General features: G+C 26.7%; 1 protein-coding gene across 1 annotated transcript in view; it reads left to right on the forward strand.

Moving 5' to 3' along the window:
• Positions 1–1,494: 1,494 nt before the first annotated feature.
• Positions 1,495–19,201, forward strand: part of LOC136971289 (ATP-dependent RNA helicase DDX3X-like) — a 58,996-nt gene continuing 41,289 nt past the window's right edge. Inside the window, exon 1 of the mRNA XM_067265752.1 lies at positions 1,495–1,706. Coding sequence (XP_067121853.1) covers positions 1,662–1,706 — 45 coding nt within the window. The 5' untranslated portion in view covers positions 1,495–1,661. The remainder of the gene's footprint in view (positions 1,707–19,201) is intronic.

The raw sequence follows: 19,201 nt of genomic DNA on the forward strand, positions 1-19,201 counted from the left end.
ACTTAGCGTTAGTTTTTTTTAACGTTTAAAAGTTGCGAAAAGGTGAACCAAGTAAGAAAATTCTTTACTATCAAGAGTCACGGCAGTGACTCCCCGCCAAGTAAATTCACTGACTGACTATACATATAAGAATCAGAGTTGCCAATTTTCGGGGGTTGAATTCTCCGCTCCCTATTTTTCAAATTGCAACCCAAAAAATGGGTCCTGGCAGCAGCAATATATGATCAATTTTAACTGCGAAAACGATCGTTTGTCAGATGCAACAGATAACGGTAGAATTATATTTCCAATTTTTCCCAATTTGATGATATAAATATTAAAATATACTGCAAAATTTGCCATGCCCCGAAAGTGTTTCGGCCTCGTCTTTTTTTGCCTTTATGTAGGACCTTCTCTGATTATGTATTCACTGATACGAACATTGCTTAAACTTGTTTAAAAGTATCCTCTCAAGTTTAATCCTCATAATTTAAAATCCTCACAAATAATTTCTTATCAAGTCGAAACAACACACAAAAAACAATGAAGTTTTAGTTTCAGTTTTGTTTAAGTATGAATGACTATTTTTAGTGATTACAATTGTGTTTTGCAACAAATTTAAATCCTATTTTGATTCATTTATCTAGTTTCATTACTGAAATCTCTTTTGTTTAATACTTAATAGATGATGAAGGTAAGTTTTTTTGTGTTTTCCTTTTACCTTTTAAAGTGTTTTTTTTTACAATTTATATTTGATTTTTAATTATCCCAAGTAAATGTATAACACTATAACACACACACACACACACACACACACACATATATATATATATATATATATACAAAGAAAAAGCAATAAATAAATTAACTTTATTTTTATCTTCCGACTTTTGAGCTCTACAAGTACTTGATCCTTTAATCTATCAGAAAGTGATATTGCTTTAAATTTTTCCGGTGATAAATTATCGAAAGGAGACTTGAAAACTATTAACACAATTCTCAAAATAACTTCAGTTGTATTCGTTTTGTCACAATAATGCACATTTTTACGTCAATTTGACGTCATTCCTACATATTTTTTGCAATGGATGAGTGCAAAATGAAGTCAAATTCACATAATAGTCTATACTATTACGACGAAACGATTGCATCAATTTTTTTTTTTATTCGGTTGAATTATTGCACACTTTTACCATAATTAGACGTCATTTTTTGATATTGTTCGTTGTAAAACCGAAGAGATGACATCATGCTGACGTATAGCGTAACCAAACGATTCCTCAAAATGCGCCGTCTGCTTTTTTTCTTTCTTCTTCTTTCCTTTTTTTTTCGTTTTTTGAAATTTCTGTCGCTTCCGAAACTGTCGATCCGAAATAAAAATCGTAAATATTATTATTTAAATATTAATAACTTTTCTATATATATAATAATTAATATTTATATTTAATCATTTTTATTCCCCGAACTTAACAGGATTATTTTTGCCGTTCTTAACGTCCGAAACTAAATTTGGATGATTGCATCTGGTTTCCGGTGTAAGACGTCATAACCACCATTGATTGTGGGTTTCGATATCGGAGACAGAACTTTAATTTTTTGTTAGTTTTAAGAGGGTTTTTACATTGTTTGTTGGTAGGTGTCGATATTAAGTGAAAGCTAAAACATCTCATTGATTGTGTAATATGATTAATGAATCCACCCAAAATGGAAAAGGTCTAGAGCAGCAGGTGAGACCCCTTTGTAGTAATTAGGCTTAAAAGAGTTTCAATTTTTTACAAAAAATACAATCATTTATTATATATTTACAATATAAACAATATATATTTGTTATTAGACGTGTTTATTATCAAAATTGACTACTTACACATGCAATTTTTATGTATATTGTTTTCATGTTTGTGATTTCAACTTTGACTACCAAAAAGTTGCATATTAATTGCCCAATAGGGTTAAATCTCAAGCAATATTCTTGCCAATCTTCATTAATTACGTAAGAATGTAATTAATGTAATTAGGGTCATGTGTCCTTGAGATTTTAGGCTTTTTTTTCTGTGAACCAAATATTTCATTATTTATTTATTATAATGAACTGTTTCAGTAATATCATAAATCTGAATAAGTAAACAATGCTTTCATTATTCAAGTAGTAATGATTAGTAGAATCTTCACTTACTTATTTGGATTTATGAAAGTTTAACCGAAATAGTTCAAAGTATACGAATTATTATTCAATAATGTTATAACTTGAGCAATATTTTTGTCAATTTCTGTTCATTGACTAATCATTGTCAATCTGTTCATTGGCAATATTGATTTAAATAAAGTATATATTTTGTTTTTGAGTTAGGTTTTTTTTTTTTTTTATGAATCTAAAAGATTCATTTGTATAACAACAAATTTACAACTGTTTCAGTTAACCATTCATAAACCAATAAAATTGAACAAGGTAATTTATTATATAAAAATTTTAAATTTAAAAACAAAAAATATTTGCTTTAATGAAGCAAGTGGAGTTAACTCCATTAAAGCAAATTCTTTTTTACTTTTAATTGAATGAGGTTTTGTTGAACATTTGAATAATGAACCTCTTTTAAAAGTATTAAGTATTTTATTCATTATAAAAATTCTAAACAATGTAACAGTTGCAAGAAATGTGTAAAATATATTTTATATAATAATAATTTCCAGTAATATGTAGCATTACATTTTGTCTGTCGCATCTTTGATATGTCAAAAAATTTAAAAACATGCTGTTATAAATTGATGTTATTCATGAGGTTTTTAATTCGGATCAATACTAATGGTATTTTTTTAATAGATAATTTCACCATTGATGTTTCAAGAATATATCTAAACTTATTTTCATTGTAATATCACTTCTTTGTTGATATTTTACACCCAGATATGGATTATAGGATGCATATAATTTAAATTTTAAAATAGCCAATTCAATCTTTAAGTTTAAACTAGAAATTTTGAGTACTGATGACAATTAAGTAATTTTGATAAATAATTTGGCTTTACTTTCAGTAAGTATAATTTGTGCTGGATATTTCTGGTATATTTATGTGCATTGGATAAATATTTAGATTTAAGATTCTATAAATTCTTATTTGTAGCATTATCTAAAGCTTGTTAATACTTTATCCAAGCTTATAGAACTAATCAATAGCAAAACGTTATACAATTTTTTAATTATTTAAATGTTGAAATTTTATCTTTCTTAGTGAATATTGTAATAACTTATTCATATTGTGCAATTTGCCTAAAATAAATTATCATCACTTATATAATAATAAACAGTATATCTGGATGTTTCAGTGAACCTTTGATTGATCATTTACTTTTTTCAGATTTTTTGATATAATTGATTTATCCATATTTAATATGTATCATAGGTATTTTTTTAGTGAGAAATTTCAAAATATTGTAAAGTCAATGACACAAACTCTCATACAACAGTATAAAAATATTTTATTTTTATATTTTTGTTTTGCAAGAGTTTTAAATCTGTGTTAAAAATAAAAGTAATTTGAGAAAATTACATGAATGATTTTAAAAAAAATATTTAATAATAATTTTTTTCTGTGTCAAGTTATTTGAAAATAAAATTTAAACAATATGAGTTATATATTACTCATTGAATCCAATTTAATTTTTGATATTGAATGCAGTTTAGTGTGTTCAGAAATTAAAAGAATGAAAACTAGTTTCTAGGAACAATTTTTTAAATTTTAAGAGCTACTTCATGTAAATGGACAATATAAATTTTAATTTGTATAATTTGTTAACATGTTTTTCGTATTCTGATGAAGAGAGTATTTTGTTGAAAATTGTATTATAAAACTATAATATACTTATTACGTTATGAAAATTGCATTTATGTATAACAAAAACTTCACATGTTCCATCTTGTATGTTCTGCATTGGCCAATATTAAAACTTTTATTGAGGTGATAACTATTATTTATTCATAATAAAAACTTCCATTAACTCGACTTCATTTACAAAGAAAAAAAATTAACAAATGTCTAAGAACTTATAAGGAAAGAGTATATATTTTATTGCAAAGGTAAGAGATATATAATAAGGAAAGATACATGTTTTATAACAAAACAACAAAGATCTATTGAATGAGAATAGAAGTTACTTAAATAAAACCAGAACCTGGAATTTTATAAAGCGAAAAACAAAATAAATTCATTTTGCTGATAATTATATATTAAATTATTAAACTGCAAAGTAAATTGTATAATATAAGTTAGAGATGCTAATTCACCTGAAATGCAATTTAATCGATTGATGCTTAGATGAGGCTTTTGCTATAATTGCAATTTATTTTTTTAATGAAACAAAATTAAATTGATTAAATAGTTTATGAACTTTTTATGCTTCATAATGAAGACATTTTTTAGAACTTTTTAAATTTAAATACAAAATATTTCTAAATGAAGTTAAAATTGCTCAAAAATTAACATTTAAATATATGTATAGATGAGACTAACAATTCCATAATTACAAAATTATACACACTCCAAGTAGTCTTTTATCTCTAGGTAACCATCTATAAGCAAATTTATTATGGAGTTTTAGAAATTTGGTTTATTAATTTAAATTTTTTGCAGAAATTTGTGTTGAAAATGAATCTTGCAAAATATTAGAATAAAAACAAAATGAAGATTTTCATTTTAATTATTTTTATTGCTACATTGTAATCTGAAAGAAGTGAATTCTATTGACCATTTAGAAATTAAGATGACATTACATCTGTAAATATGAAATTATGATTATTCCATTTTTTGTTGCTTTAGACTTTAATATTATATCTTTAAATGTGGATAAGATAATTTTGTAAACAAAATAAAAACATTTTTATGAATACATTTAATATAAGATAATATATTTAAGATAATATATACAGTGACCTTTTCAGTTATATGACTTTAAAGGGAACATGATAAAAAGTCGTATAAGAGAGAGTTGTACAAAGAACAGATTAACCAACTTGAATGAAAAATGTTAAATATATAACTAACCCTTTCAGTATTGATTATCACAGTTAAAAGCATTATTTCTTTTAAATTCAAAATACAAAGTGAAATCTGGTAATTTCTGTGTGACATAGGTACTAACTACCTATGTCACACAGAAATTAATGTGCATATCCAAGTTTTACTGCAAAGGTGGGGCTGAAATACAGTACTGTATTTTCCTGTGTTAAAATCTCCATAGGGTATAAACTGGAAGTATGGGGATTTTGGAAATTTTATTGGCCATCTGATAGTTACTTTGACATAGGTAGAATACATGTCAGGGAAAGTCAATTTGACAAAATTTGAAAAATATTCATGTAAATAATTGTGGTCTGACACAATATTCATACACAAGTTATTAGTCAATACATACCTGGCAACAGCTATAGGGGAATGTAATGATAGTCTGGACATACATGACAATGGTCGCTTAAGGGTTATGACATTACCACTTGTTTTAGCTAAATGTATAGCCAGTATCCATTCTCTTTCTAAAAACAGCTATTATGTCCAGTATGATAATCCTCTCCACTTTCTTATCTTCCTGGGCACCTTTTAACCTATGACATAGTGACCCCACTCTATTCTTGTTTTTGAAAAATACATTAGTCTGAAATATTTGTAGAGGTGTAGAACTGATAGTGTCATTCAAATGAGAGATTTTAGACATTATCTCTCATAGGCTTCAGCCAGGACCTGTGGAAAATGTTTCATAACTGAGTGTGCCACTTAAATGAGAGGTTTATAAGTGAGAGGTCACTGTATATATTATTTTAACTGATATTAAATGAATCTGTATATAATGAAAAAAATCTCATATATGCAAGTTTGTTCATTTATTTAACTTTATATTATCTGTATGTTATTCTACATTATAGTTTTTGTATAGGTCTATATTTCAAATGAATATTAGTGGTTTAAGAAGAGTTTTGTCTGTTTCTTTTTTGTTTGGTTATTAATAGCACACTCCAAAAATTGTTAACCAGAGAGATCAACATAAAATGAGATAAATTTAAAATAGTTACATCTTTATAATCAAAAATTCAGTTGAATAATTAAAAAGTTTAAAATTTCACTTTATTGTTTTAGATTAAAAATTATAGGTTAGATCATCTGTTTCCTAAATGAATTAAAATAAACAAAGTTTGAAGTTATATTTAAGTAGGGCTGTAAATACTTTGTATGTTCCTTATATACTAAAAGTAGGCCTGTTTCTTTTGTTTGTCAGTTTTGCATCAAATATGATCATAGATCAGATTAATGTGTACCAAGGGTCATAGTTTGGTACCACTACTCTAGAAGAAAAATTAGAAATTTACTCAACAAATAAATTTTGTTTTGTTTTAAGACTAGAAAGTTACTCTATGAAACCGTAATAGTGTTACCATCTTTTCAAAATTGCTGACCCAGATGACAGGTTTGTTCCAACACAAGTCCCCAACCGGTTTGATTTTGAAATGGTAGGAGGCATGCGCAATGTGCCAAGAATAACATGCATGCCAGTTCTAAGTCAGTTAGGGACTTGTGTAGGAACAAATGAAATTAGCTAACAATTAAATTTAAATTTACATTGTTTGCTGTAGAGAACAAAGAAAAAAAAAGGTCAACACAGGTTGCAACCAGACATATGACAGGGTGAGATGGGGAATAAGTTTCGGTGGGAGTGTGAAGTCTTTAACCATTAATATAAAATAAATTTATAAAAATATTTGCGAGTATAGTATTTTGTTTCATCATAATTTCATGATTTCTACAAAAACCGGACAAATTAATAATTAGTCCAGACAATGAATAAAAAACTGTACTGAGTGAAAACTGGCCTGGTGGCAACACTAAACCCTTATATGTTTTATTTTTGAAATGAATATGTTAAAGTTTTAAATATTATTATGATAGAGACAAAGGATTTAACTAATTAAAACTGAATTATATTGAAGTGTAATTATTTATAAAGCTTTATAAAACAGTTCTGAGTTTTGCATGAATTTTGAATCAAAGAATTACCTGAGAAAGCTGATTTAGTTAGTTCATTTAATGTAACCAAAACAAGAGCCGCATGTCATGTTTATATAACAAACAAATCCAATAATTAGATATAAAGTAATTTGATTGGAGTAATTAACAATTACTCTAATCAAATTACTTTATATCTAATTATTAAACTATCTTTAATATAGTTTGACAAATCCAGTGGATTGTTTGGCATTAATATAATGCTTATCTGAATATATGTATAATTTATGATAAACCATCATTAATGCAATTTACTGAAATATTAATCTTATTACATGAATTACTAGTATTTGCAAATTTGTATCCTTGAATCAGTAGTTTTAATGATCTTGCTAAATTTAATCTGTTTTGCTATGTTGTTATAATACTAGCAATATACAATGTACGTGTGTGTGTGTGTGTACTCACTGCATTATATTAATGTCAAATGATCTGCTGGATTTGTTGTGCTGTAGTAAGGCTCATTTAATAATTAGATATAAAGTAATTTTACTAGAGCAATTAATTAATCAGGTTATTGGATTTATTGTTACATAAGCATTACATGCAGAAGCTCTCTTGTTATGGATACATCAAATGAACAACTAACTAAATCAGCTTTTTCAGGCAATTCTTTGATTCAGAAGTCATAAATGTTTTACAAAGCTTTATAAAGTATACTTCAAAAATAATTATTTTAAATAGTTAAATCCTATCCTTCTAAACAATAAGATAAGCATATGTTTAATTTTTTAAAAGCTGCTAAAATTTCTGCTTATTTACCTTTAAGAAAAACTATCTAGTTTAAAAATAACTAAAATTGTAAGTTTCATAATTCACAAACATATGAAATTGAAGTAGTTATAAAATTAAATACTGTTGTAGTATTTTAAATTTATAAAAAAACACACAATCTTTATAAATTTACCAGATATGAAGTAAGTTGTTGAAAGATTGATTCTCCAAAATATCTAATTTGAAATATAACATAAAAAATAAAATTTTGCTCTATTAATAGCTTTGATTGTGTTTTAGTATTTTCTATAGATTTAAAATATTACCATAGTATTTAAATTTTATGTGAATCATGAAATTTATAATTTTAGATAGTTCTAAACTAGATAGATTTGCAAGTATCTTTTCATATATATAATTATTCATTATTTTATTGGAGAAAAAATATTTGTATTTTTTCTTAAATATAAATAAGCAAATCTTTAGAAGTTAAACATATGCTTATTAACATAGTTTCAAAAGCTTGAGGGTGTTTGTTGTGTAGCGGATGAACTGCAAACTTGAATGAACTCATTGTGTTATGATCTTCTTAGCACTAGTTAATATTTATGTATAACAAACTGAAATTTAATATAAAACATATTTAAATTTTACATGTATATAAAAGTTTTGATGCTTTATTAAACTTTAATCATTAAGTTAAATGAATGTTTTTATAAATGACCTGAATAGGAACTTATTTATTCATATACTTTTAAATTCAATATATGAAGTTTTCTTAAGTAAATTATGTGATGAATATAAAGCAGGTAACTTATATGTAATAAGTTGATACGGTAAGTTTCTCATACTGTATATTGTAAACATGGCAGTCAAATAAATTTGATTTATAAGACTAATTTTATTGAATTTTATATTAAAAAATATCACTAGTTAATGTAAATAATTTTCCTGCTTAATAAATTTAGTATCTGAAAAGTAATTTTAATGAATATTAATATTTATTATATTTAGACAATAAATAAATAAGTTATCGTAATATGTTAAAAGTGTATTTTAAGTAGTAATGAGGATAATTGTTTCTTCTTGTTCCATTGTTTATTGTATAACAAAAGAAATAATATAATAATTTCCTGAGAACTTTGCTTAAAGTAATATTTTGGTTTTTTATTGTGTTAAAATCCATTAAAAGAATATTAGTTTGTTAATAGTTTGTTTGATAATATGTTACTATATATTTTATGAATGTCACTTTGAAAATGATTTATTTTATTAGCAAATATAATATTACATGTCAAACCTAGGAATTTTCTTAAAATGTTATCAATGACTTAATTTTAAATCAAAGAATTTTTTAAAATGTAATCAATGAAAGATTACTTCAACCGATTAATCTGATGTACAGAATTATTAACTCCAAATTACAATAAATTCTCAATAAGTCAGATCCTTTCCTCAAATTTTATTTTTGTTCCATAGACTTAATATATTCTATACGTTTAAGTAGTTTTGGGATAACATTTCACTCACCCAAAATTTAAGATTGGGATACTTTGTTTAATTTTTTGTGTGTTTTCTTTTGCATTTTTAAGGAGATAGATGATGATGACATCAAAGTTGAAGATTGATATTGTGTACAATTATGCATCTAATTTTATGGCATAAAATTCAAAATTTTACCAACATTTTGAGTCTAAAAGAAGTTGCGTGTTATTAAAGATGAATAATGTGCATTTAAAGGGAATCTGCTAGGTTTCCATCAAACTCACTGCCTCATCAAACTAGGCTACAGTTGGTTAATGAGCAAAAATTATTGTGACATCATCACAATTCTAGGCTGAATTTTTAATTTAAAATATATGCTCCTGATCTCATATTAGTTATCTTGTCCTGTACATTATACTTTCCTGAAAATAACAGTCATGCCAATTATCTATTTAACTCTGTTGTGGAGAAAATTTTTGAATTGAAATCATGCCACTTCCAATTTAACCAGAAGTTCATATATAGTTAATCAGTTTCTCTAATCTTTCCATATCTGGGTCTTGACTTTAATCTATCTAATATTACGTTCGCACACAATCCACGACTCACTTCAATCTTGATTTACTTACAATCTGGATTGTGACTGTCGCTAGTCGAACGTTGTGCTGTTCGCACAGGCAGTCCTCTTGAGAACAGCCCGGCTATTACATGTGATGATAAAACTGACATAATTACACGGTAAGTCATGAACACCAACAAGCAAAATGGAAGTTTTGGTTAGAAATAAATACAGTACTTTCTTTGTCTTGCCATTTATCTAATAATAGACAGATGTCATCGTCTCTGCAAATACAGTATCTTTTTTCTCTGTCGATAGCTTGACACATGTTCCATCGTCATCTTGTATTTTCTTGCGTGCGTGGGATTGTGGGTTCTCTCTTATGACTGGATCTAGCTTCAAGAACTCTCTTCAGTCAATTGCGATTGAACCTCATTTCAGTCGAGATTGAAATGGTCGAGGGAGGTCGCACCAGGGCATAGTCGCCGACCTTGATCACAATCTAGATTGAAATGCATGGTGCAAACAGGGTATAACACCATTCTTGAGATTAAGGACAGACGAACGACAGTGAGAATTTATAGGTCCACAGTTTTTTCAGCTCAACAAAGCTTGGAATGACGTTTCACAAGGCACCATTGCAAATTGCTTTACAAAAGCAAGTTTCATTCAATTTAATTTATTGAATAAATTGAAATTTCATTCAGAATTCATCAGAGTTATTGAAGAAGACTGGGTCAATCTTATTACATCAATGAGTAATGAAAAAGTGTCATTCAGAGAGATTATCAATGCTATGATGTAGCTGTCTGTGGACATTTATCTGAAGACAACACCATTGCTTAAGTAAAGAACCAAGCAGAGAAGATAAAAAATAAATTCTATCAATAGCTAAGATCTTGTCTGTTACATATAAGGAAGCCAGGAAAGGTTGAGATTTTATAGGGATTTCTAGAAACTACCATCATTTGTAAAACAAGATTCTTTTGAGATGATTAATTACATTGAAAACATCATTGAGCAAGGAGCAATGAATCAATAATAAACTTGTGTAACAGACTTTTTCCAAATAATAATCTTACCGCGAGTCATTATAACAGTGCATTGTTAGTTTGTACTGGTACATATAAATATTTAAAAAAAATATAATGTATTTAAGTCTAACTATATTTTTTGTATTGTGATATTTGCAATCTCATTAAAATAATGATAGTTTCCGTAACTTAAAGTTTTATTAACTTTTAAATTTTTGTTCCTTTCACTGAGTTATTGTCATGAGCCTAATATTTTATTTTATGTGTATTTTTCCAAGATTAAAATTTTGTTTTGTGGTAATTCATTTATATTTTTAATGTACTGCCTTTAGATTGTACAGTACATTTATAAAGTCAGCACAAAGCATTATTTTTCTAGAATATACTTTTATTTTTTATACGATGATCAGTTGTTCATATTTCATAAATTCAGTTTTTTAGTATCAATTATTGTTTAATGTAAATTTATTTATGCTTTTATAGTTTTCCTGATATATTTTTTAAAGTTATGACAAAATATTTACAGTTATATATTTAGAGCCTGTCATAATACTGCAATATGTATAATATCAATAAATAATAATAATAATTTATATTAATAAGAATAATGATATAAAATTGTAAAAAAATATATTAACTGTCATTTAAATAGGAAAAACTTTTTCAAGAAACATCATTATCATAAACTTTGACTACATTATCATCTCAATAGCTTAGAAATTTGCAATTAATCGATGCCAAAGTTTTTATTATAGTGAGAATGAGCATAAAGTTTTAAATTTTTTATAATTTTGATGATTCCTGTTTAAAATGTTTCAAATGACAAAATAAATATGATTACATAGATTTCTGATGATAAATAATATTTAGCAAGAGAGTTGTAATTTATCAAATACTGTATCCCTCATACAACATGGTACTTCTATAACATGGCTTTGCTCATCCCCAATTTTCAAATTGCATTAATCTCCCAGACAACATAACTTCCGGGTTTGCTCTAACATGATTTGAGAAATCAGGAAATCTTATGTACAAAATTTCACAATTTTTAAGTACAAACTCCATTATTTGATATTTTTTTGTATGTGTAAGCATGTGTGTTGTCTCAAATTTGCACAAGGACTTTACAATATTGAAATTTTTAATTTCTTTTGTGCCTTTCATCAGGTTTACTTTAATGAAAACTGACATAGCAATATTTTTCTTCTTCCTTGTTGCTTGGAAATCAGGTGTCATTGTCGTCACTTTCAAACTTTAGCGTTGTCACTGCATTTTGTTTTTGTACATTAGTCTTTGTTTTTTGTAAAGTTTATTTAAACATTTTTAGGTAGGTGTTATTAAACTTTTTTAACCGTAGAAAAATAGTCATTCATAAAAGTGACAAAGGAAATTCAGCGGAATCTTATATCAGTATTTGAACACAAATTTTAGAAAAAGATCACTCAGTACTTGACTGAACAGTGCGACCCGTTAGAACAAATTTTTGATTAATAACTTATTTTGTCATCTATAAAAAATTTTTATGATAAAAATAAGTAAGTAATTTAAAAATAGGCAACTCTAGGATTGCATTTTATCTTGGTGAGACAAAATTATAAAATTATACTCGATTCTGTTTTTTTTTTTCTTCTTTCACTTAATGCGTGCGGAATGCAAACATCATGTTTTGCGACCATTTTAAGTCAAGAAAGTGTTTCAACAATACCTGTCTGTGACACTTTAAAATTTGTTGGAAATCTATGACTTGTTATTCATCAATATTTTTTAAAAATAACTTTCCTGCATCTTTTCTTTGTTGACTCCCATACATTTTGTATCCAGTAGTTTTAGGTAAATTTAGTTGCATCTTTCCCATGTGCATTATGAATAATTTTTATGGTTTGTTTGATGCTACAACTTTTCTGAAACACAAAAAGAATAACATGCCTGATATGCTTTCTTTCTAAAGACATTACACCTTGATTTTATTCAAACAAAATGTGAAGTAACAAGTTTAAAATATTCTTCTAAACAAAGAATTCAATCTCACACTAACAATAATGTGTTAAATTTTCCAGCGGTTCTAAATAAATCGCAGATCTAAGTTATGTTAAAAATACACAAAATCTTTCTGTTTAATTTATATATAAGTTCTATTAAATATATATATTTAATAGAACTATGATATAAATAAAAATTATCTTTAAAGGCATTTCATTTCACTGGAATTAAAAGTTCAGATTTTGGATGGGCTGAAGAAAGGAGGAAAAAATATCATATGTTGCAAAATCTTTTAATTTACATGAAGCAACAATCTGGGCCATACAAAAAAATGAACAAAAAATCAAAAAATTAGAGGTTCTTTTACTGCAGGATGTTCCATTTTTACAAATATGAGTGTGTACTAGAGAACCAATAATTGAGAAGATGGAAAAAGCTTTTAATGTTTATATTTATGACTGTTTAAAAAACAGATTCCACTAGATGCCAATGTTATTAAACAGAAATTTTTAAAAATTTACAACTGTTTAAAGAGAAAATGGAGAACAGTCTATCTTTGTAGCTGGTAAAGGTTGGTTTGAGTTTTTTAAAAAATGTTACACATTACATAACGTAAAAATACAGGGGGAAACAACATTGGCTGATAATGAAGCTGCCAAAAAATATTCAAAGGAATTGCAACAAATTATTGAATGAGGCGGATTCATGACACACCAGGTTTTTAATGCAGATTAGACAAGTGTTTGGTGGAAAAATTGCCCAAGAGAACATATATTTCAAAAAAAGGAAAAGCTGCATCAGGTTTTAAAGCATCAAAAGAATGTGTAACATTACTTGTGTGTAGTAATGCGTCAGGAGATCACATGGTAAAACATTGATAAAATATTGGATAATGCACCAAGCTACCTGAAAAATTTAAATTACCCAAATGCTGAAATAATATTCTTACTACCAAATACAATTTCAACCATTAGATCAGGGAATCATAGCACATTTTAAACTCATTACATCAAGCATTCGTTATAATGGATTGTGAATAAAATAGATGACGAATCTATTGAAGTCATACAGGCATGGAAGCTGCTCACAATTTTGGACTGTATTAATCTCATGTCTTTGTTTATCAAAGAAATAAAACCATCAGCATTGAATGCCTGTTGGAAAAATTTATGGTCAGAGTTGACTCAAGGTTCCAATGTAATTGATCCAGCAGAAAACAGAACTGAAGCTATACTCAAAATTTGCTAAATCTGTGGGAGGGGAAGGTTTTGATGACATGAATCTTGAAGATATCCAAGAACTATTGGAAGAAGAGATTGATGAAGCAAATTTGATTGAAATGGTATGAGATCAACCAAAGTAATTGGAAGATGATAGCACAGGTGAAAATTCTGAAGCTCAAAATTTTACCCTAAAGAGCATATGAGAAGGGATAAATTTGGCCAAACAATTGGAGCTTTACTTTCTAAATATAGATTCTTCCACTGAAAGCATGAAGTTTGAGAGAACTTCAGAAATGAATGGCTCCATATAATGAAATTTATAAAGATCTTTTAGAAAAAAGAACATAAATAAAAATATCAGATTTTATGAAAAAAATTTTTTAAAAAATTAAGATGATGTGGATCAAGATCAACAAAAAATCTAAGATGATGATATAAAATGTTACTCACAAAAACCTTTAACTGGTGTGTAACACACAATATCAGTCACTACAAACGTTTTCAAAACCCCTCCTGGGTTCTTCTTTGTGAGTAACATTTTATTTTATACACCCTGGTGTGTGGTTGTTTGTTATCAGATATAATAGTTTAAATTCTCCTATTTAATTAAAATTAATATTAATGTGTGATACAGTACTTTTAATTGTAATTGTTACTTAATTATTGATTGGAAATAAATTATTGATTGCTTTAATAAACATATCTCTCTTAGTAACGATAAAGAATAGTACACTTTTGCTAACTTCTGGAACCAAATCTCATGTGTTGCATTAATCCTTTGTTTCATATAGCACAGATTTGCATAACATGGCATTTTTTCGGAATATAACTACCGTGTTATACAAGGGATATCTGTGTATAAAAGTTGATTTCTTTGGCTTAAGATTTGGACTTGTTGAGAGCTCTAGTTATCCAAAGTAATGTGGATTGATGCTACCTTGGATAACCAAAAACTTGGATAAAATGGATGGCCACAGCCAATTCAAATTAAAAACTACATATATAAAAGATTTATCAGGTAGAACTTTTAAGCTGGCATTTAGACTAGAGAGAGAACTTGTGCTTGTTACTGTCTAACATTACTATCATTAGTGTAAACAGCTTTATAAGGTAACTTACCAAGAACCTGTGGAAGTTCTTGCATAAAACATAAGTTTGCTTGTATGAACAGGAAACTTTGTAGTTGCATGATTTCTCAAAATACTTCCAGTCTGCACTTGGAACCAACTATGCCACTGCAGTACAAGCATATCTTAAGAATGCCATGTTGGGTAATAAAGTAGAAAAAAAAGGCTCAACACTTGATAAATAATACTGTTGCAAGTCTAAGTTTCTAAGTGTAAACAGTTTTGTGAGAAGATAGGAAAGGCAGAACTCTTGAAGCTTCTGACAGATAATCACAACAATTATTAATAGTAGCTTAAATCCATATGGAAGTTTACTCACACAAGATTTGTTGGAATTAACTTGCCAATCTTTCTGCACTTTACTTTTTATAATATAGTGTATACAGTTTAATTTACTTTTTATAGTAAACTTAATCATATATAAGAAAAATATTTTTCACACCTCATTGTTATATATCTAATAAGCATACAATAGTTTTAATAATGTGTATTTAGTTATATTTTAATGAATGATTCATCTCACATTGAAGTTAAATGATAAAAGGTAACAAACAAATCAGCTTGTAATACATGTTGTTATGTTAACTTTTCATTTATGAATTACAGCATGAGAAAAATTATGTATTTATGTACAGATAATGTGGAATCTCAGTTAATTGGGTTCTACTGTATAATTTATTGTCTAGTAAATTGAAAGGGATAAGCTTTAATTGTGCAGAAAAGAAAAGATTATTTAAAGAAATGATTGTACTGTATTCTATTTTTGTTTTAATATACAGTATGTTCTACCTTATGAAAGGTATTATTCTATCAAAATAAATTTTAATGGGTATTGAAAGTAATTGTAGAATAAATTAAATATACTTAGTCATGAGATACTCTCTAATTGTGTTGATGTGACTAATACAATTAAAATTCTCAATTTATTACTAATATTGTAATTGACCCTAACAATGTTAAGTACTCTTTTTTTTGTGTACCAGGACGATATGCTTGACCACGTTAGTGTTTTTAAGCTTTTTAGATATGAATTTCTGTCTTGTGGAACATGAATTCCATGTTTATCTATTGTGTATGTTATATAATACAGTGGAATCTTCTTATAATGAACTTTTAGATTTTTTTTTACTGACCCATCCTCTGTAGGAACTTTCCACAAAATATTTGTTGTCCAAACATATTTGTAATAAATTTTTAGTTCAATTTTCCTTTTCTCTCATTTCTTTTGTAACAGAATTCCTGAATTACGAAAATTCGGGAATTTATTATAAGAACTATTATAACAAGATGTTAAAATTGTTGAGTTTATTACATGTTTTACTTTAACGTTAAATAATTTTAACATAAAAAGTTTGAGTAACTATTGAATAAAACATTGGAGGTCATAAGTGTCTATCAGTGTACGTGGTCTACTTTGTTGTGGTGACATCATGGTCCAAATGGTTTAGTGCTTTGTTAAATATTCATTTTTAATTCAAGGTTAGTAAGTTGTTACTTTCTTTGCATTTAGCAAGTGATTATCATGTCCAAAAGATTTTATCTTTCTTCTACATTAAGTTGCTGACCTGAAAGAAATGTAGAGAATTGTAGACAAGCTATAAATAGAACTAATCAGCATAACTTCTATAAAATTTATTGAATACGGTCAATAATTTTAGTGATATTGATAATTTGACTGCTAGGTCTTAATTATTGTTCATCTTTATCTTTTAATTGTGAAAATATGAGAGAGCTCTTCTCTGTCTATCAAAGTAACAAGGAATCTGTTTACTCACAGTCAACTTTATGTAGCGTTGTCACAGGTTACTGCTTTTCATAATTTCAAAATAAAAATTGCACATGATAACAATGAAAATAATACATCTATGAGACAGTTTTAAACTTTGGATGTACTGTACACTAAATTTTTGTTTAAAAAAATATTCTACATTAAATAACTATAAATTAATAAAAATTTAAAACTAGATAGTAATTCACTTTTAAAATAAATATAAATATTTTAAAAATCTAATAAGGAATAATCAATGATAGAACAAAATGAAAATGAAGCTGTTTAAAATAATGTGAAGCACATTAATAAAAAAAAAAAGTGGATAGCTAATGCTTAAATTGTCTAATGGATGTCATAATAATAGACAGCTTCAAGTCAATACAAGTCAAGAGTTGAACTTTGTCTTGTAAGGCCTTAAAATATTTGATATTTTTGATAGAAAAATCTGAACAATATGCTCAACATTCCCTTTCTGAATCATCATCTCATTTTTTCTACTTCTACCTAAAGATGTTAGTAATTTGGTTAGTGAGGCAAATGTATACTATATTAGATAAACACGTGTTAATAATACTGATTACAAGTCTGCTGTTATAGATTTGCTATTCTTTGTTTGTACTGACTTATCAGTAGTGCTAAAACTAGTTTTAGATTATATACAAGTGTAGTATTGATGTTAAAATTCTATAATTTATACTGTACATTAAACCTGAAGGTGATCTTTTTAAAGAATTGAAAAAATTAGAAAATATTAGATTGAATTACAGCTGGAAAGTTAAAGGTGTATTCTTTATTATAAATACTTCAGTTTAATTAGATTAGTTATACAAAATACACAAAACAAATTTATATGTGGCTGGGAATGGAATTAGAATAATTTTTGATAAGATCCCATTTGGCTTTCGTGATAGTTAATTCAAAAAACCAGTAATTAAGCGGTAAAGGCATTTGTATTATTTACTTTATGCAAGGTATTCTTACATTACAAGACACAAATTTAAAATTTATGTCGATGTTAGTCTTGTAAAGTTTGAGTTTAAATCTATGAAATTCAGTTTATAATTGACAAATTGAATTTAATATAAAACAAAGATATTAAATTGTACATTGTAGTTGTAATTTTAGTTTTAAGTTGATTGCAACTGTGTAAAGAAAATATTAGTTTTCAATGTTTAGTTTTCAATCTAGTTTATAACTATAAACAAATATTAACATTTAATAAATATCATGGAGAAACAATCTACATATTTAAAGATTGTATTAAAAATTTGATAAATCTAATGCTCTTTAGAGAATCATCATTATTATTATGATTTTGCAGAGAGATATTAACAAATAAATTTAAAAAAATAAGTCTTAAAAATCATCAGACTTGTACAATTCATCAGTTATTATTTAAAATCAAACAGTTCAAAATCAATGAATGTAACGTTCTTATTTTGTTATATTTAAACCTGATAATTAAAAGCTTGAAAGTATAGCTTTTTTTGGCATTAAAACAGTTGAATTAAAATTTAAAATATGCACAAAAAATATTTGCAAGTAGTTTCAATGAGAAGTAAAATTTGTCCTATTCAGGCAAAGAACAATGAAAAAAGTAGATAAACTAGTTTCATACTGGATTCTTATGTAACTATTTTTTATCTGTTCTTTGTTTAAAGATGATGAATTTGAATTTTTATAAAAACTACTTGCAAATATTTCATGTTTTTAAATTAAATATATTAACATGAAAAAATTACTTTCAGGTTTGAATTAAAAATTTGGTGTGGTTTGCCATATTTAAACCTTATAAAAGAATTTGTCAAATTGCTGCTGTTTCTCAAATTCAGAACTATAAGATAAATTATGAATTCGATGTAAATTTAAAGTGTCCCATAGTCCCAAAGATTCCTTACAGATATTCTTTCGATATCATTTTTTAAAATTTAAGATGATAACTTTTAAAAAGCTGTTTTATTTTTTAAATTCAACTGATTATAATTCAGTTGAATTGTGAGTATGGTTGTATTTTAAACAAGTATATTGGTATTGAAAGTAGTAATAAGCACTTTTGCTTGCTACAATCAAGCTTCTACAGAATATTTAGAGAGAATAATGGAATTCAATTATATAGAACAGAGTTTAAAGTTTGTTTGTTTTATGTAATCAAATTTTGTTTTTCTCTCTAAACATTCTGAATAAGCTTGATTGTAACAAGCCAAACTACTTAATACACAAATTCAAAAACAAAATGTTTAATATGTGAAACTAATTTACAACACTTATGGTTGTATTTTAAAT

Source organism: Centruroides vittatus, unplaced genomic scaffold (assembly GCF_030686945.1).
Source record: "Centruroides vittatus isolate TY-2023 unplaced genomic scaffold, ASM3068694v2 contig_2433, whole genome shotgun sequence".
Classification (NCBI taxonomy): domain Eukaryota; kingdom Metazoa; phylum Arthropoda; class Arachnida; order Scorpiones; family Buthidae; genus Centruroides; species Centruroides vittatus.